Source organism: Aulonocara sp. 'chitande type north' Nkhata Bay, linkage group LG15, assembly GCF_057382095.1.
Source record: "Aulonocara sp. 'chitande type north' Nkhata Bay isolate Kocher_YH1m ecotype deep benthic linkage group LG15, A_spYH_male_GT1.1, whole genome shotgun sequence".
Taxonomy (NCBI): Eukaryota; Metazoa; Chordata; class Actinopteri; order Cichliformes; family Cichlidae; genus Aulonocara; species Aulonocara sp. 'chitande type north' Nkhata Bay.
This window is the reverse complement of record NC_141358.1, coordinates 18,845,145-18,865,839: the sequence shown is the minus strand read 5'-3', so window position 1 is coordinate 18,865,839 and position 20,695 is coordinate 18,845,145. Positions and strand designations below refer to the sequence as shown.

General features: G+C 39.0%; 2 protein-coding genes across 2 annotated transcripts in view; one reads left to right on the top strand and one right to left on the bottom strand.

Moving 5' to 3' along the window:
* kif3ca (kinesin family member 3Ca) overlaps positions 1-1,445 on the bottom strand; it is a 32,752-nt gene extending 31,307 nt beyond the window's left edge. Inside the window, exon 1 of the mRNA XM_086264807.1 lies at positions 1,235-1,445. The gene's annotated coding sequence lies outside the window, so the exon portion shown is untranslated. The remainder of the gene's footprint in view (positions 1-1,234) is intronic.
* Positions 1,446-1,589: 144 nt separating this feature from the next.
* On the top strand, positions 1,590-20,665 carry rab10 (RAB10, member RAS oncogene family). The gene is made up of 6 exons (XM_086264810.1): positions 1,590-2,315; positions 9,041-9,101; positions 12,472-12,610; positions 17,504-17,593; positions 18,967-19,068; positions 19,538-20,665. The coding sequence occupies exons 1-6, from the start codon at positions 2,189-2,191 to the stop codon at positions 19,622-19,624; spliced, it is 606 nt and encodes a 201-aa protein (XP_086120936.1). The 5' UTR covers positions 1,590-2,188; the 3' UTR covers positions 19,625-20,665.
* The last annotated feature ends 30 nt before the right edge of the window (positions 20,666-20,695 follow it).

Below are 20,695 nucleotides of genomic sequence, written 5' to 3'. Positions count from 1 at the left end.
TCAAGAATTTATGGGTTTCTACTGAAATAAATGAGCTTTCTGAAGTTTATTGTTGGACCAAAATAGGTCAACCAAGTAGTTGTTTCAGCCCCAGTGCACAAAAAAATCAAAGTGCTCCAAGCCAAACAGTTTGAGGCCCGAATCAGCTTGCATATCTTCTTCATATAAGCTACAAAATAAATACGTCCCCAATGGACCGTTTTCTTTTTCTTTTTTTTTAATCACAGGCAGAAGGAAGAAATTTGAGAGTTGCTGTTCCTGCGAGGCAAACCCCAAAGGCCCCCCGAAAGAATTTCTATGTTGATTTATTAGAGTGAAAAGATTTCCTAACAGTGGAGGAAGAATGCAGTGATTCATTTAGGATTAAAAAAATGTTCTAATTGAGCAAGTGACACATAAAGAAAATATGAGATAAATGATTCCCCATTTCCGGACAGGAAAAATCATGGATCCTGTAACTGTGCAGGCATTCGTGGATTTAAGTAAACACAGCATAACAACGTGTGTATTCACTGGATCACTTAAAGTATATAAGCTTTCATTATAGTCCCTATACTTTATCACTTTAATGAATCACTTTGTGACTTATTGACTGCAGGTTTGAGCATGTGTGTCTTTTCTTAATTTTCCATATAGTGGATAACTCTTTTCTTTCCCGTGGGTGTTTGCCTGGGGAAGATCTGTGGTTGGTTGGCTCATAAAAAGTAAAGGGACCGATGAAGCTTTGTTGACTTTGGTCCACTGCAATGTGGCGAGGAACTTTTAACTCCTGGCTTTTCATCTAGCACCACAATGTGGTCATATTTCAGTTTGTTCAGTACTCTGGTGGCATTGTGACAGCTCTCTGTAGCAGACGGAGAGTTGCTGGAGTGGCAGTATAGACTATTTAGCCCTGTTCAAACTTTCTTTTTCTCCGACTTCTTTTTCTCTCTTCATATCTTTCTTCCTCAGTTTGCATCAAGTCTGTACTTGGCAGTGGAAAGCAGGGCATACTCAGCATTCCTAAGGAGTGTCTGAGAGTCAAACAACTCTGACAGGCGGAAGAAGGAAAGAGTCCCTGTCCTTTCTCACAAACACACAAAGCCAACTCTAAAAGGCCCTACAGCAGTTACGTGTACATGCAGACTGTCTTTCGGTGTGTATACTTATTACAAGACTTTAGAGGATCAGTGACCTTGCACTTCACAGAGCAGAGGATGTGGGAAACGCCCGTAACAAGCACAGAAGAACTTACATATGACATCACTTTGCCTGACTCACAGCTGGGATAGTCACCGCACCAACTGCCAGCTTGCCATGAAAGCTGAAACACCCCGGCTACTAGAGATCCGCATGAAACTCGTCGCCATTTTGGTTCACTAGCGGCATTTCACAGTGAGATATGAGCGGCGCTTTGAGCCTAAATGTCAGCGTATGTTACAGAGTAACATTTGCCCTTTCTGTCAGGCTAAGACACGCCCCCTTTTTACCGCTACAATGCCTGCTTGGATAGCCATTCAGATTAGGGCGCTTGAAGGAGCAACAGCTGAAATGGCCAATCAGAGCCGTGAATTTTGACAGAAGGGGCGGGAGTAGGCGTGCCAAAAGGTCTAGGGTGTCGCCGCGGTGGCTCCCATTCGAAGGCGACGGCGGTCGTCTGTATTTCGGTCTAATCTCTACAGAAAAAAAAAAAGTGAAATTACTTGGAACAGACAGCAGATTCGGCGCACTTTCATGTCTTGATTTTTCCCAGTTTCTTCTCGGTCGAGCTTGTCCCAGGGCTCTGGAATGACGGGGTGTGCCGAGAATCTGAATTAGCTCGCCGTTAGTTTGAAGAAAGAGTGAATCGGGGTAGAGTGCGAGAGAGGAGCCATTTTGTCCCGACTGTGTGGGAGAAAAGAAAGAGTGAAAAAGAGGTATCACACAGAAGGAGATTCTATTTTTGCTCTCATGCTGTAAGGGGGGGTACCACGGTCGGGTTTGGGAATCTAGAACTTCTAGGACGACTCTACAGACACATTATTTTGGGTGGTGTTTAGCCAACTAGCTTGCCAAAGCTAATCAACAAATCCACAGTTTGTTAACTGTTAACAGCCAAGAGGACAGTTGTTGGTCAGGTTGGCCAAGGAGCTGGCTTTAGACTTCACATAGGCGTACTCTAGGGTATCGTTTTTTGTATCTATCGGGGTGAACACAAACTGATTCTTCAATGGCGAAGAAGACGTACGACTTGCTGTTCAAGCTGCTTCTGATCGGCGACTCGGGCGTGGGGAAGACCTGTGTGCTGTTCCGCTTCTCTGACGACGCCTTCAACACAACCTTCATCTCCACCATAGGTAAGAAGATCACGGGCGTTGTAACAGGTGATTTCGTTGACCCTTCTGCATCCACCGGAGGTAGTGTGACAGCTGTGAGGCTCGCCTGCCTCTACCCTGCAGCTGGAGGTTGTATGCAGGACGGATTTGTTGGCGGCTAGTGTGGTATGAGCATGCAGCAGCTCTCTCTAGGGCCTGTACAAGTTAGCTGGAAAGCTAGTTGCGCAGCCTTTATGAGCTCTTACTAAACCATCACTTGCTCATAAACGATTGCGACGTTAATAACAAAACGCTATCATTATATCTTGGTTTGGTTTAACTGGGCAGCAACAATTATAGCCCGTTAAGTCTCCAAATTTGCTGTCAGTTTACTTGACCCAGCGGCTAAGAAGCTAGCAAGGCTAGTAGCACCACAGGGCCGTGCTGCACTAGAAAAATCGCCTGTGCATTTAAGTGACAGGTGTTTACTTCTCAGTATCAGCCTATATAGGTTTATTGCACAGTCCTTGTCAGGAATTACACGTTAAAGGCAACAACTGTATGAGTGTTTTGATTTGAAGCAACAAAAAATACTTGATTGTAAAAGCAAAATTTTACTTGATTATCACAAGTTGAAGGAGTGATTATTCACGGGTTCATGGTTTCATGGATATCAGAATCAGAAAGACTTTATTTATCCCCAAGGGGTAAATAAGATACAACAGAGCAGCATGACGTTGAAGATAAGGACAGGGTTCATGCTTCAGATTGTTGTCACCGCTAATAGTAATGGAGGTGAAGCTGTTTAAGCGACTTGGATATTCTAGCATTGGGAACTTGATTATATGATGTAAGAAATTAACTTTTTAGGTGAAAACTTTGACTATAGTGAATCTAATTGTATAAAAGCAGCTGAAAATTGCATTTTCTTTCTAAAATTAGAAGCGCTTATAGTTTGTATTCTAAGTACTTGAGTAAATATTGTATACTTATTTAGTTTGCTCAAGTGCGCCAGTGAGAACCATTAAACAATTCATCATGATGGCATCATCATCCCCTCCCCATCCGTCCTATTCACGCATGCGCCAAACATCACGCTCACATGAGTCAAGTGTCAAACTATGTCAAGTCCCTGCATAACCCAAGTGAAGGCTCCATTTACTCCTCTTGCTTAAGATTAGTGATGAGTAATAATGTAATATAAAACGTGCTTTGCTTGACTGCAATGTGCTGGTGTTATGTGCTCGATTCATGGACTGAGCTTTCTTCTGAAGCCGTGCTCTTTGTCACTACATAGCCGAAAGCACACAACTGGAAAGGGAAAATGTATTCTCACTGGCATCCAGGCTAGATTAGATTTGTTCAGCTAGAGCACTGACCTGTCACTCTGTTGTAACTCTTCATGTCACATGTACTCGTTTTATTGTTTTTGTCATTCCTTTAGTTTTGCTTTGACTTGCAGGGTGTTTGTTTTATTACACCCCATGTCGTTTCTCAGCATGCAGTCAATTAGATTTAGGCCTATGTGTTTTATTTGAGTCAAAGCCACCACATCAGATCTGTGTCACTTAAGGGAAGAAATGTGTAGTGTTAGTTGGAAGAAGGGGAAAATTGGTCCAGACTAACAGGTTCTTCAGCACGTAGAGATCGGTAGTGACCTTTGCTCCTTGCATACGTGCTTTCCTGGCAAGATGGGTAGTAAGTCAGTACTTTTATGTTTTTAAATCAGCTACAGGTGCTTTATTTGCTTTGTTAAATATATTCTATATACTCTGTGTACTCTCCTCCATGTGAAGCAGCTGAGGATAATGTGTTAAAATGGTGCTGGAGGTATTCACACCGTAAACACAAGGGATTTTCCTCCAAATTAAAAATAAATGTGGTATCATCATCCAGACTAAAAATCAACAGGGTTGGAATGAAAGTACCGTTCAGTTTATTTATGTGGTGTTTCTTTTACTCAAGCATAAAATACATATTTGTTTATCAAATGGCCATAACTAAATGGGAATGTAAATACAGACTTGATGCTTTAACTGTGTGCAGATGTAGTCATCGCCCCTAAAGGTCCCTTTTGAGGCAGGAAACCCCGAAACATACCCAGTTTCTGTGTAGTCCATAAAAACAGAGTAGCGTTATCTGGCACAGCTTCACCTACTTCTAAGGTGCATGGATAAGAACAAAAAGTCAGAATGTGTTGTCACTCATGAAGGTCTAAGTTCACAAGCCAAAATGCATCAGTCAGATAATAAAGTAGTTCTGTATATTGCAAGTGTTGCTGGAGCTTTAACCTCTGTGTAGTTACGTGGGAACAAATTATGTTGGTTATGAAGGTATTTAAAGTATCAACGTGATCAGTCACAAGTGCTTGAAAAGAAAGTGTTGACAACACTCACTGTGGTCAGTTTAGTTTAGGAAGTGATCGTTTTAGAGTGTTCAGTTTGTTATGATCTGTCAACTTGAAACCTAAGAAGAAATACTTGGAAATCAAGGAACAGAAATGATCTCAAGTTGTTGTTTTTTTGCTGGCTCCTTTGTAGAGTGTCCTCTATAAAACTGCAGCATAGTTCGTGCACTTGAAAGCTCCTGGCTCGTCTCTTGTCTTTGTTCTACATCTGTATTCAAAACAAAGCCGCGTGCAATGTGATAAGCTGTAAAAATTGTATGTAGAACATGTCATCTTTCTCCAGTCACGTAATCTGTACGTAGATTGGTGTATATGGTTATCAAAGCAAATCTGTAAAACTATACTTTTAAGATTATTTCAATCAGTACAGTTAATAATGTTCTAGCGAATCGTATAATTACAAGATACCAATAACTTGTATGTAAAGGTTGAATACATACTGGATACTGTAAAAAATACTGTATTTTTAAGCTTAGAAACCCAGACATTGTTAACAAGAAGTTGTTGGGTTTTTTGTTTTTAAAAAGTTGCAGGCAAAATGGGGGGGAAAAAAGATAAATCAGTGCTAAGACAGTTAAAAGAAGACAATGGTAGATGGATACCTTTATTTTTAAATAAATAAATAAATACATACATAAATCTTGTCTTGTCTGCAGTGATACATCAAAACTGTGCAGTATAAATGTCTCTGGAATATATATCTATGTAGGCACATTTATACATATCTAATCCAACAAAGACTTGCAAATGTTTAAAGAGTAGGTGTGTAACCAAAACAATGGTTCAGTCTGTGCCTCGGGTTTTATAAGGAAGGTATGAACAACAAGGAAAGCACAATCACTTGAACAAAAATGAAACTGTATTATTCGATTTAGACTCTGTTATTTGCAATTCACTCATCACCTGAACAATCGGTACTGCTTTCACTAGACTAGTATGCTTTATCAGTTTCACATGGATATCACAGTACAGAAAGCCACAATATTAAATTGTGGATGTTTGTATATGATTTCAGTCTCATTTTCAGAACTGTCATGCCTCTAGTCAAGAGGCTAGGTTTGAACATGAAAATGGGGTCCAATGAAACCACTAGCATGTGATAACCCTGCCACAACTGTGAGTGGTTTGAGGTTGTGGATGAGCTTATCAAGCAGAAATACTTTTTAGTATTCACTAGAAACTGTCAGTCTCTTGCTCAGGACCAGTGCCACTGTGGCAGACCTGACATGCTAGCTTTACCTGGTGGCTTATGCACCGCACCTAATTCTTGAAGAAGTTTTACACATTTTTTTTCCTTTTTTTCTCCTTGTACAATATCATCTATTCTCACTGTGCCACACATACTTTACCAGCCTGACCTGTGGTTGTCAGTAGTGCATTCTTCTGTTTTTGTTGTTTAAGTGGTTGGTGGGAGACAACTTTACATTAGATCCACAGCTTTTAACCTATCAGACAGTGGTCAAAAACTATTGAAGGATCTAGTCACCAGGATGTTACTCTCTAGTTTTGGACTTAGTGTTTTGAAGCTTTGTGTTAGTGTTTTGGCTGCCACCATGTTGTTCTTTTAGAACCAGGAGTTAATTAGTTTGATAGCTCAGTTACCTAACATATCAGCTAATGCCTAGCAAGCTTGGTTGGAAAGCTACATGTGTTAACTGTACCTGTGCAACATCTCATTAGCACAAAGAAACGGGCTAATTAAATACTAGAATTTGATTTCTCGCGATCTTTGAAAAATAGTGATGTTTATTTATTTATTTATTTATTTTTAAAACCGTATCACTACATTAAGCAACAGATAAAATGGCCTTTCATTTGAGATAATGCTTACAAGATATACTTCTGTCATGAGGTTGACAGAAGCTTTCCCAGAGTAGCTTTATATATAACATCCCAGAGAAGCCATAAAATTTCTCTCGGTTACATTTAGGAAATCCTCCACAAAAGGGGGCCAGATTTACTAGTTAATAAACACCTAAACTAAAAAGCTGAAAGGCACAAAACTCCCAACGGCAGAAGCAGGACATGAAACAGGAATGTGTTCTTCCTGTGACACAGGACTCATACCATTGGAGACACAGATTCACAGCTGTTTCTCAAAATACCCCCACTGGGAACCCCCCCCCCCCCCCCCCCCCCCCCGCTCTCATCCATCTCTTATTCCTGCTTCCAGCCCGTCTCTCAGCCCCTCTCCCTTACAGATTACACTTATTAAGTGAGTGAATATGCATAGTATCGACTGAAATCTTTTTCCATTTAATGAATTTTGCACGGAAACTGGCAGAAGCAGACAGTGGCTTTCATACTTGTGGAAGGAATGGTTCCTCTGGTATTAAGAAGAAAGCCGACTATAAACTGCTTGCATCCAGCTCAACATTCACATCTCATGGAAAGTGTCATTCTTTACGGGATAGGTATAACTGTTTTTCCACTGATTGGATAAATGATCCGTGATTGCACAATGCGCATAACTTGTTTCTTTCTCTTTTTTTTCCCTTCACAGAGTAAAAAGAGTGAACCTCTGCGTTTACTCTCCTCAATAGTAACACGTCATCCCTGTTGAGGCTGACTTCAAGAGCTTAACTTTTGTTGTGTAGAAAACTCTCCCTCTTTTACCAGCGTTAAATCCTAGCTTTTCTTTCTGTCCAACTGTATCTTTCTCTCCATGGGATGTGCATAATATTTTGTGACTCAGGCTTTGGCAGGCAGTTTCCTCATTATTCTATAAACTTGCCCCACCTAGAGCACAGCTGTTTCTTGGACTTTTTAACCAACCACAAGGTCTGACCAAGAGCAGAACTCGGTGTTTAGCAGGAAAACACCACTTGTTGGCTAAAAATGAAACTGATGAGTCACCTACCCTTCACATTTAAAGTATAAGAGGATAATAATCTAGTGTGTTTTACTTTCAAGTGGGAAGTTGATGGTTGAATTGCCTTCTTATGTTTTCTAGCTTTTTCAAAGAGAAAGAAGTTAGTGGTTTGAGTCAAAAAATCCCCTACTTTTATTTAGTTCATTATAGTTTTGAAATGCAGAAATCCTACATATGCCCAGGTGAGGGGTTTAACAGTTACTGTAATATCATGAGTCATTGGCTGTTTGTTGTAGCACAGATTTAAAAGGACATAAATAGGTTATACTAAGTGAAAGAAAAACATGAGGGAAGTTGGCCCCCTGTTTAATAAGTAACCCCTCTACCCTTAACTGTAGCTCTACACCCTTTTTTCCCAAATGATAAAATTCAAATTCCATTGAATGTGAAAAAGAAGCGTCAGTAACTTTCCACTGCTTGACAGTTATTTGTAAATCTTGAAAACATTGACATTGGAAAGATTGCACACTGCAGCACCACAAAACTTCTCCCCCGAGTTCAATCTCCAACCAAAAAGGAAAAAAACAACTTTAGGCTGAAACCTCAGATATTACAAAAACACTTAAAGCACTAGTTTAAAAAAAATCTTATTTGAGATCACCGAAGTTTTACAGTTGTGAGAGTAGTGCCTGAGAGCATGTGAGGGTCCTCCTGGGTTCAAGTGACGTAAATTTGATAATCAAAGCAAAAATATGGTTCAGTTTTCACTTAACTATGGACTTTGGTAGCAGTGCATTCATCTTATATTTTAGTTTTTAACGGTGAATGGCAAATATCCTGTAGGTGTTAGTAATAGTAGCCAAAAGGTGACAATTAAACAAACAAAACAGAAAATATAATGTTTTAAGATGAGAAACAGTACCAGTAAGTACAGTTATTCCACATATGGTTAAAGCAGTATGATGAGCCTGTGTTTGCTCACTTATCATAAATTTATAGAAATTTTTCTTTTTTTTTCTATTTCATAATGCAAAATGTAAAAAAACAACCCTGGTGACTGTCCTTCGAGGGGAAGCCCGAAACCTTTTTGGGGTGCACCAGAGTACAAGTTCAGTATTTACTGGCTCATATGGTCTAGTGCGCTTTAGTTGTAGTAGCTTTATTTTTCAACCTTGCTAGGATCAAATGCACTACAAGGTGCAACCTATATGTATGTTATATATATATTAAAAAAATACTCACAGCTGTCTGAAAACAAGTATAATTTTGACCTCAGTGACCTGGTTTGTGTGCACCCGTTGTTGCCCAGCTGCTGATCCCAGCTGTCTGCTGAGAATGACACTGCAGAATCAGGAAGAGATAATGCTATTGTTTCTATGATGGCAACAGTTGTTGCTAAACCGCTGCCGTTGATTTATCTGTTTCTGACCTTCACTTTCTCTTTGTCACAGTGCTGGAGCCGTTCATCTCTCTTCTTATTCACGACAGCTTATGTTCTACAACTGATGGATATTGGTTAAGCTGACATGTTTGTTTTTTGTTTTGCAGGAATAGACTTCAAGATCAAAACTGTTGAATTACAAGGAAAGAAGATAAAACTACAGATCTGGTGAGTCAGTTATAGATGTGAGTTTTTGTTTGCATGCCAGTGTTGTGGAGATACGAAAAACACACCAAGCTTGTGAGAATCGTGTTTCAGCGTAGCCTCTTTTGTGAATCATTATGTCATAATGAAACATCTGTTTGACATACCTCCCTTAAGCACTGAAATATGCAGGAACAGGAAATGATCATCAGTCCATTAGGTCTGCTGTAGGGTTATCGTTGTCTGTACCAGATGAGTAATTATTTCTTCTTTCTTTTTTTTCCCACATGAGTAGCGCCCATTGAGTAAGGCCCAAATGCTCAAGGAATGCATAAATCTTCATATTTTGGAGCCTTTAATTGGTTAAGTTTGGCAAAAATTGATTAGATTTGAATTACAAATTGTCTCTAAGTATTACGGAGAGAAACAGGATGAATTGAAAGAAAAAATGCATTTGTACAGCAGATTGTCCATAGTATTTGGTCTAATTCTTATGAGTCTATAGGATGAAAGCATTTGGGATTGGTTAAAAAAAACAAATACTGTTCTGTTAATTTTCCTGTGGAATCCTTTTTCTGACTTGGAAATAAAAATAAAAAAATCCCATAATTAGCTTAATTTGCAAATTGAAGTTGTTGGAGAATCAAGTTCAAGTAATGAAGATAAAAAATGATTAATGTAAGAGAAAGGCATTATTTGTGCTTTTGTAATGAACAGAGTTGCAACTAAAGGTTTTGGTAGTCCAGTTGAGGCAGTCTTTTTTTTTTTAGGAATGACAGTTCAAGAAGAAATTAACTATAGCAACCAGAATAAAAAGATATGAGACATGAGCAGTTTGGTTTGAAGCTACAAGATGACAAAGAGCCTGTTATTTAAAGGTGACTGATAATGGTGAACGATATGGACATTTTTTCTAGTAACATTGAAAATAAATGAATCAGAGCTTTGTGATGCATAACCTGAAGTAGAAAACATGATAACTACAAAGGTACAAATACATTGTAGCACAATACAAGAAGACCGTTTCAGGTCAATACAGAACCTGTAACGGATATTGCGCTTCTCTGAATACAGTCCGTTCATTCAAAGATAATCTTTTCATGTTATCTCAGAGACGGACACCTGCACAGCCACACCCACTGTTACTCTAGAAAACAAGCACAATGGACAAAAACGTTATTTTGAGTAACTTGTCAGCTTAGGTTCTTGGGATCTTGCAATTGGGAAGTTGGGATCTACTGTCTGGAAATGTAAGTTAAACAGCTGAAATATTAAAAACAAACTATAATAAAAAAACTCAAATTATTGAGGTAGTACAGAGAAATTTGATTTGCCACTGGAAGGTGAAACTCTAATTGAATAAAACCATAAATGCAGTACTGAATAGGGGACAAACAATAGTGGGCAAATATTTAATAAAGAAGCTGATTACTGTCAAATTAATGATCGTACTTCGTATTCTTAAACTCAGTGGTTGAAGACATTACTTTATTCGTTGTCAGGATATGTTTTCATTTCTTGAGCAAAGCTTTTGCCCAAAGAAAGGACAAAGAAAGGACGATAGACGGACAATTGAAGAGTAAAAATATGTCTTTCATTATTAAAATGCATCATTTTACTTTTTGGTATTTGTTTGTTAATAAGTGGATAGCGATGAGTGAGTATGAAGTCATGAAAGATATCTTGCAAGACTTTAATAACTTGCACATGCATAAAATTTGTGTCAGATCATGTGCATTTCAGGCTCAGATCAGATTTTCCCTTCATCCTGTCCAAGCACATTGTGTCTTGATTAACACTCGTATCTAGTTAAACACCCTCTTTAAGTGTAGCTCTGATTTGCTTTGGTGCCTGGTGCTCCTGGGCTTCCTCTCTTTCCCTTGTCAGCGGTGATAGATGGATGTTGGCAGAGTTTCCACAGAAAGCAAGAAGTGACTGCTGAGGCTGATGCTAGTGCAGACATGCGAGGAAACCTGCAGTGGATTTAAATGTATTTGTACCTGGGTCAACCCGCCTGCTACGGCTTTGCCGTTTGTTTTTCTTCCAAGAAGTGTTAAAATTAAATAACATTGTTCCTGTAGGCCTTAAAGCAGTATCTTTTTTTTTTTCTTCTTCTTCTTTTTCTTTTTGTCTCTGCGTCGAGTTTGAAGTGTGCATTAACTAAATATTTTATCATCGAAGTCAGCCTCTGTTGGTGACCAAAAGAATAGCCTCACATAAGCAGGTTCACATGTCTGGCACGCCTTCTACTGAACTGTAACTGGGACAAATAATGAAGTTTTTACGGTTAAGAAGACTGACATAAATAAGTGGCACGAATTCATTTTTAATGCTACATAATAAAGTGCTAATTATCTTTAATCACTCTATATGTGGGGCTTTCTTCAAATCGTATTCAACTAAATGTTTAAATACTCACTTGTTTTGATTGTTTGACTTTGCTGCGTTTGAGCTGAGCAGCACACATACATTAAAATATTCCTTTAGCTTAAAACAGTGAAATTTATATTACTGGCTGATGTGGAAAAACTTTTTATGTTGATGAAACACAGCTGTTGCAGATGGTTTGCTAGATGAGAGGCTGCTTCTTCATCACACTTTCTTGGTTTAAATTGCTGTCATGTTTTTAATCTAGTCTAGCTCATAATCCAGTAACCTCAATGGTTTGGATCGTACTGTTTCAGTTTTGCATTTAGGACCTTTATATTTGTATGGCAGCAATGAGGTATTCAACATTTTAGATAGCTGCTGTTCTAAATTGTAGGCATATCTACAAACTTTATGGCTGATTATTTTAACTTAATCACTAAGAATCTTCTCACAGACACATACATAGAGAGTCTGGTCTCAATGCTTCCCACAACAGACTGACTGATGTCACTGCAAAAATCATAATTACTGTTTTGGTCAAAATTGACATAACAATGAATTAACTTTTCAAATGTTATACAACCTTTTTTTTTTTTTTTTTTTTTTTTTTTTCATCAAAAAAATGTTTGGACCTTCCCTCTGGAACTGTATTGTTGGTGAATTTTAGCCCCACATTATACATGAGTGCTTACAAGCCCTTAGGGTTCAGCTTCTCTTAACTAACAAATGTCTTGATTGTCTTTAATCTTATTTGGAGGGATTTTCTTAAATCAGCTTCCTCAGTCTAACAGCAACTCAAAGAAAGAGTCTTCGCTGAGTTTGGACTCTTCAGAGTTATTTGCTTATTTACTCTTCTGTTTTGAACAAAGCATTTGTAGCTGATAAATGTGTGAAATCTCAGCGTATTATGAAGAAATTTAAGCAATTCTTTGGTCAAATTTTATTTGTGAAGCACCTTTCATGCAGGTCACTGCAGTTCAAACCCAAGAAAACACATGCAAATAAAAACATGTTCTCTGTGCAGGGACACAGCAGGGCAGGAACGGTTCCACACCATCACCACCTCCTACTACAGAGGAGCCATGGGCATCATGCTGGTCTATGACATCACCAACGCCAAGAGCTTCGAAAACATCAGCAAATGGCTGCGCAACATTGATGAGGTGAGGCAAATAAACACCAACACAAAGTATCCAAACTCTGTATCATTTTTATTTTTATGGAATGAATCGTTGACACTGATTTTGCATTTATTTCTTTATGTCTTTGGAACAAAAACATGGCGATAAACACTTCACGGGAATGCGGCCAACATGACTAACGGGCTAGTTAAACTGTGTGCAGCGAGCTGTGGAACAGGAGTGTGTGACTAAAATGAATCAGATGAGCCAGTTGTCTGTATGCATCTGTCTCACTGCAGAAGTAGTTGTACAGTTTTACCAAGCAGTACCACAAACAGTCTGACACAACAAGGGCGGGTTTACTTGTTTCAGCCTGTTTTTAACATTATAAAAGCTGAGTAACAGTGAACACATTCAAGGTGAGACAGCTGTAACGTCTTGTTAAGACCACTGGCTGAATAAAAGATGGCTGTATCTGCTGTGAAACCCCGAGCTGATCATTGCCAATGCCATCTTGGTGTTTTGAAACCTGACATGCTGTTACTGAGGTCACAGAGAAGAGGAGCTGAGGGCTATTTTTCCTATAAACTTCTATGTAACCTGAAGTGCTGTTGGAACCACAGGAGTTTCCACCTGCTGGTTATTGAAAAGCGTGCAGGTTTCAGCAGTCTGATTTTTCAGATCTTGATGTTGTGTCCGTCTTTTATGCCGTGTATGGTTAATGGTCTGATTATGGCCTGACTCAGATGACGTTGGGTGTTGCTTTGTGCTGGGAAAAAAAACTGGAATCGGGTGCTTGTTTTGTCATCTAGTGGTTTTTGTGGCGATCACAAGCTTATGCCTCATTCCCAGTGACCTTCTCACATGTTGTGATGTAGAGCAGGGCGATATGACCAAAAATATTTATCACGATATACATTTGAAAATCTGCAATAACGATATAATTGACACTAGACAAAATACTTTGCAACTCCTGAACTTTATTAGTGCAAAAAAAAAAAATCAATGTATTTTCACTTAAACAAGCAGCTTTTTAAAGTGCATTAAAGTTATATAAAAAATTAACAGTGCAAATGCAAATTCCTTGCTGACAGTTTAACCAAAAGGCATTTCCAGTGGAAACTGGCCGACATATCCTCAGCATAAAAATGTATAATATACACAAAACTTAAAAAGAGGTTATACACACACAACTAGAGATGGCACGATACCACTTTTTTATGTCCGATACCGATATCATAAATTTGGATATCTGCCGATACCGATATGAATCCGATATAGTGTTTTTTAATCAACAAAACTGTTTTTTAAATATCTTGCTGCATTTTGTATAAGTTCATACTCAAGTTTAAAACAACAACTACACTAAAGCTATTCTGTTATACCTGTATGCAAAAAAAAAATATTTCATAGTTCAGCAATACTGATCAATCTAATAAACTTAAACCTACACCATCCTCCCTATTCTGGTATTTTAAAGAGTACTTAGCATAAATATTAAGCAACCTAACTAATAGGGTTCCAACTCCCAGCAACAACAAAAATAAATAAATAAAAAATAGGGAACCACCCCTCACGCTCCACCTCATGATGCTTAATCGACGTAATCAACCTTAATTTGATGCAGTGTGAAAAAAAATGCACAGAAATCAATTATTTTTCAAGAAATATTAAATAGATTCAACATCTTTCTTCAACAAAATAGGCAGACTGCACAGATGGTACCTTCCCAAAGGAAAAAGTACTATAGCTTACTAGGGTATATATATTAGACTTAATAGTTACTATATACAGTAATGGACTTCTATTCATTTTACATCAAATTAAAACTTTGGGTGTCAGATAATTATTTATTAAAAGCTAGACATTTTAAATGAGAATAAGAAAGAAAAGTATGTCTTTGAGCCCCCTTTTCCCTGTTAATGCCCTATCGGCCCCCCTGGCTAAACTTTGCTAGATCCGCCCCTGCACAGTTACCAGCGTCAGCTACGTAGAAAAAGATCCTCGAGTAGAAAGTAATATTAAATAAATTCTAACAACAGCTGATCAAGCTTAAACGTGCTGCTGTTGTTCAGCCGCTGGTTTCCTCTTTCTGGTGCAAAGTGGGCCAAAAGCAAACTAGAGACACGGACTCGCGACAGAAAAGCCGATCAGCTGATCGTTAAGCAGTTTCATGATTGAAGTAGCAGCAGGAGAGGCAGTCGCTTGTTAAGCTTAACGCAGGAATGCTTTACAAACATTCAGAGATGGACTTACACACTTGCTTTACTTCTCTCGGGATAACTTTGTCGGAGATGAAATGCCGGGTTGCTAGCGAAGCTCCAAATGCTATCCAGACCACCGACAGGTCCCGCATGCCACAGCCGCTCTATCACGTGATGCATACTGCTCCGACGTGCTAACGTTCTGAGGTGAGTTACGGCCTGTTGCAAGTTTTGTGAGGTGCTTTCGTGATATTTAATGGATCGGATTACATTTTTTTATTTTTCTCCGATATCCGATCCAGTAATTTAGGTCAGTATCGGACCGATACCGATACGTAATATCGGATCGGTCCATCTCTACACACAACACGATAATATTATGTTGAAGCACAGTACGTATCACTCCGCGAGCCTCCTGCCTACGATAGCCGTAATGCTCCGACAATCCATCAAGCGGTGCGGGTTCGTAGCTTAGCAAAGTCGTACTGAAACATTTGACAGATTTTCGAGCGCCGTGTACGACATAAAATCGTTTCGAGGTCAGTAAACACAACCAGAATTCATACATAAGACACACGGGATTATAAGGGGCACTGTTGATTTTCAGAAAAATCAAAGGATTGATTTTAAGTGTGCCGTATTTTCCAAAAAACACGGTACTAACGCCGGCCCGCTAGCATGCTCTACCAGAAATAGTGCTTTGTTGTGTATCTGACGGACGAAAGCTAAACCGGTTCCACACCACTGAAGTTGCAGTATTTTTACAAACCAATTCTGGTTCATCCGTTTCATTCAACGATCCAGTTTCGCTCTTCTCATTCTGCGTCGCCGCCATGTGCTTATGTAAACATAGGCACTGCGCATGCGCGTTTTACCCATATTCTATCGCGATATTTCATTTTCCTATCGTTGCCCAACATTATACCGGTATTACCGTGAACGGTATGATATAGCCCAGCCCTATTGTGCTGTCTTTTTTTTTTTTTTTTTTTTTTTTTTTTTAAGGAAATGGCCACAAGTAGCATAATGGATGGACTTTTGTTAACTACTAATGAAAAAGGAGGCCCTTTGCCTTAATCATTTACAGAGCAGTTGTGCTGAGGATTATCATGGCCTGAAGAGGTGAGGATTATGGGAAGGTGGAGGGAGACTGTAACCTAAACTGTGCAAAAGCTTACAAAAAGAACAGTTTTTTAGAATCGGAGTACTGTGAAAATGTTGTTCGTATTTAATTTTTTTTAAGTATCACATTTTGAGCCAAGACAAAGCCTGATCAGGTGCATCCAACTTTAATCCAGCCCCTTCAAGATCTTTCACAGTGGTGTTAAAATATTAGAATTTATTTTGTTTAAATTTCACTTGTTTATTATTGAATCTGCAGTGCTGTGTTTTGTCAGTATAAACAGCATTCTTCTTGGGTCAGAAAAAGGACTTTGTTTGTGCATCTGTGTTTTATCAGAATAGATGAAGCCACAAGGATGAGACCTAATGTACACTGATCAGCCACAACATTAAAACCACTGATGTATGAATGGAGTTCAATATTCTGCTTGGATGTGGTTGTAACTTTGACACAATCCAAGCCAACTAAACATGGCTGTGGTTCTAAAGACATGCCCCCACAAGCCTCCCACAAGCACTTGCAGTGCAAGACCCCTTCAGAAACCACTCAAGGAACACAAGACAGTGCCACAGGTGATGATCCAGCCTACAAAGGCCAAAGATCCTAGTCTCATCTGTAGGGTGACACCTGATTGAGCCTGATCTACAGAGGTCCTACTGGCAAACCCAGAAGAACTAAAGGATGCCAGTCCAAGATCAACGGTGTCCGCATCTTCCCACATCCTAACTATTTTTCTAGCAGAGAGACTAACCAGTATTATGCAACTGGTTTTAATGCTGTGGCTGCTTAGTATTTGAAATGTCAGTTTAGTTGGAGACAGATGTCAGACTGTTGCAAAGTTCTGTGATTATAAGCCAAACTGCAACATATGGCAACTTTGTCTTCTCTGTGTGCCTCCGCCCTTTCATTTTTTTTTTTAGTTTCTCTTCCGCTGTTTTTAGTATTGAATACATCTTGTGTCTCACATGATCTCGCTAGTAATTATTGCATTACACGAGTAATCCTGAGGATTCATTCCAGATCAGATTAGACCTGAGAAGTTAATATGACTGTTTGGATATTGGATGTCTCGTGTTAGCTGTCTGCATTATTTTCTGGTGCAATAACACACTGTAGGTGTTTGAATTTAAGCCAGGTGGATTAGATGAGACTGTGTCTCGTATCATTTTTCTCACCCTTACCTTTAGAACCTTCAATTTGGTCAGAGGAAGGAAACGTGATGCATTTGCCTGTAGTAGCTCTGCCTTTCTAATCCTGCATCTCTGTCTATAGAAGTTCATACACTCCTAATAATATCTCAAACTTCAAAAGTGTTATTAGAGACCACTTGTGTTTTACTTTTTTCTCTGAGTATGAACTGGACATGTGTCCTTTTGCAATAATGAAATGCCCCTTATTCTGGAAAATAACTCATTTGTCCACTCGCTCTACCTACTAGTGGTAATTAGACAGCACTAGAAATTGGTTCTTTTAGAAAAGGGCCTGAATCATGGGCTCGATTGGCCAGCTTGGATTATCTAAGCAATAAATCCTTTAAAAAGCTTAATGTAGATGAAGTTTGGCAAATGTGATCTAATAATCTCCTCATTTGTGTTTTATTTTTTTCAGCATGCAAATGAGGACGTTGAGCGAATGCTGCTAGGCAACAAGTGTGACATGGATGACAAGAGGGTCGTACCAAAAGCCAAGGGAGAGCAGGTGAGGTGGTGCGGTCCTGTGCAGCTGTGAAGGGCCATTCGTCAATGAGGTCCTGCAAGGCTGCAGCAACGATTGGTTGATTTGTTGCTGCAGCCTTGCACTTTGAGTTTGCAGCCACTCATAAAGTCTTCTGTAGTTAATTGTGGCTCATTTGTGCCCATCTGACATTTCCATGAGGTTACTTTCTGCTGAAGTTAATAGGAGTTAAATGCCGTGCTAGAACAGGTGATAGTAGCTTTGTTTGTGTATTTACAGCTCAAACGTTCCACTACAATCTGTACCTCTCTACAGAGCTGCTGTTTGTCTTTCTGCACAAACTGAACTTGTTACCATTGTTTAGCATTTTTAGTAATAATAACTAACAGTGGAGAGATGAACTAAAAGGAAAGAAATGAGATGCTTTATTTTCTCATGAACTGTAGTTAAGGTTCCCTTGTGGAAAGACAAAGAAACAATAACCTAGTTTTCTCAGTTTCTTTCGCAGTTCAAATGCCAAAGATTGAATTATTTGTACTAAGTAGGTAAGCAAGCCATTTAAACTATTGTGAAATTTCATTTAGCTTCCAAACATGAGACTAAAACTGTAGGTAAAAAAAAATAGTGTTCAGTTGCATTCATTCTTTAAACAGAAAATTGTTGTTGAATATGAAAAAAACCCTCAATAACCTGATATTCTTAGTATAACAGCTTGGTATCTACACTCATTTTAACTGCCCGTATGCCATCACTTCACAATTTTAATGCGGGAAATCAATAAAATTGTAACTTTTTTCCAATAGAAAATAAATCTGTCCATGTGACTGTGTCTTATGTGTCCATAGTTCTTAACTTACTTTCTGACAGATACCACCTGTATCATGTAAAAGTCTGAAATTTATAATAGCCACAATTAAACACTTTTAGACAGTAAAAATAAATTAATACAATCAAACTGTAACAAAATTGATCTAAAAGGAAAAATAAAATAAAAACTATAGCAGCTCAGGGGACACACACGCTCAGAGTTAAACCCCTATTTTGCATTTGTGAGCAGTACTTGGATGTCTGTCAGTTTGGCAGTTGGATATCGAGTTGATTTAGAGTTTAGTTTCTGGATTTAATGTTCAGAGTTCAGCCCAAGTTCATCCTTAACAGAGCTCTAATAAGCCAGAACGAGTGGAAACACCTGTGTGAGACTGCAGGGCCTTTAACAGATTTGGTTTAAAGTACCAAAGCAAACTGGTAGTGACAATATCAGCGCACAAACACACACAGTTCCACTCAGGCAGGTGTGTGCGATACTTGATCTCTGTTCTCCTCAGGAGATCAGCAGCTTTATTTTTGGACTGGACCACATGCACAGTTTCTGACTGGGTTTGTTTTCCTCCCCACAGATTGCGAGGGAGCACGGCATTAGGTTTTTTGAGACGAGCGCTAAGGCCAACATCAACATCGAGAAAGCTTTCCTCACGTTAGCAGAAGACATCCTCAGAAAGGTGTGTGCTCAATGTCTCACGTGGAACATGTGTTCAGTAATTTATTTATTTATTTTTTCCACTAAGGTGTCACCCAGTTATGAAACCTGATGGCAACCATTCATAGCTGTCATTCTCACCCTTTCTTTATTCATACTGAAGCTAAAAAACCGGCATCATGGGAAATATTCCAGTATTTCATTAAATTAATGTTTCAAAGACGGTTTTGGCTTTTATCCCCCTTGAATTACAGGCTGATCCTGATATGTCTGAGTATTTGTTTGATTTTTGGAAACTGGGGAAGCATCTGAACTAGGAAATGGTTAATGATGCCAGCCTTAGTAGGGAGCGATTGTGGACATAAACCAGAGTGGTTGCTTCACATTTTTCCTGGTGCATATTTAATAAGGTGTGTGTGTGTGTGTGTGTGTGTGTGTGTGTGTGTGTGTGTGTGTGTGTGTGTGTGTGTGTGTGTGTGTCTCTTTGACAGACGCCTGTAAAAGAGCCCAACAGTGAAAACGTCGACATCAGCAACGGAGGAGGAGTCACAGGCTGGAAGAGCAAGTGCTGCAGTTGAACAACTCCTGTTTCAGTCACACTAACGCACACAAACACACTCAGACACACACAATCTCTCTCTCTCTCTCTCTCTCTCTCTCTCTCTCTCTCTCTCTCTCTCTCTCTCTCTCTCTCTCTCTCTCACACTGCTAACTCTAACTCGCCCTCTAACCTGTCTCATGAGTTTTCTTGCACACTGACACTCTGTCTCTTTATCAGAATAAAAACAATAAACCACTTCATATGTCTAATCCCCTCGTTCCCACTTCTCCACCCAACTATGTTCCTCCACTCTGCATCTAATGATCATTTTTATTTCTGATAAAAAGAGAAATCCAGTCACATTTCTTGTCATTTGTTTTAAAGTTTAAGTAAAAAAAAAAAAAAAAAAGGAAAAAAATGTGTGGAAAAGACAAGCTCATATTTTTAATATTTCCTTTGCACAGGCTCACCTGGTTGGACACCCTCACACCCCTCCCCCTTTAACCCCACCCACCCACAGCACTCACCTTCAGTCTGAGGAAATCAAAGTTAAAACGAGATTAAATAGGATTAACATTTTGTACATTTAGTGCGGTTTCTGTTGTCTAACCATATTTGGTCAATTTGTTACCAAGTGACAGAGGCGTGGCTAGCTCCTTTTGTATGTGGGGGTTTATTTTGTCCTGTGCCTTATATGGAAGACAGGGGCGGGGCTGTGTGGTGGGCGGAGCCACATTCATTTAATGAAATTACAGTTTAATGTGTCGGTTCAGGCTCTCTTCATGAAGACACTGAACTGAAGCGTTTGAATTTCTCCTCCAGCCAAAAGAACGGCATTATACAGTATGTCCTGTTTGTTGATATTTTATTTTATCTGTATGATTTATTTCACTTTTTATTTCTTTTTTTGTTTTGTTTTGTTTTTCTTCCTGCATGCAGATTTCTTTGGGTTGGAAACGTTTCTGTAACATTGTGTAACTTTTGCCACTGGGTAACTGTGGGCGGGAGGTACAGAAATTTTCTTTGGAAATTCAAACAATTTTGCAGATCCATTAAAAAATAAGCTTGTTTAAGTTAACTTGTTTGTCCTCAATCATGTGCAGTGTCT

Coding starts and splice junctions, on each gene's coding strand:
- rab10 (XM_086264810.1), top strand. CDS start 2,189: ATGGCGAAGAAGACGTACGACTTGCTGTTCAAGCTGCTTCTGATCGGC. Junction 2,316..9,040: donor AACCTTCATCTCCACCATAG/GTAAGAAGATCA, acceptor TTTGTTTTGCAG/GAATAGACTTCAAGATCAAA. Junction 17,594..18,966: donor CAAAAGCCAAGGGAGAGCAG/GTGAGGTGGTGC, acceptor TCCTCCCCACAG/ATTGCGAGGGAGCACGGCAT.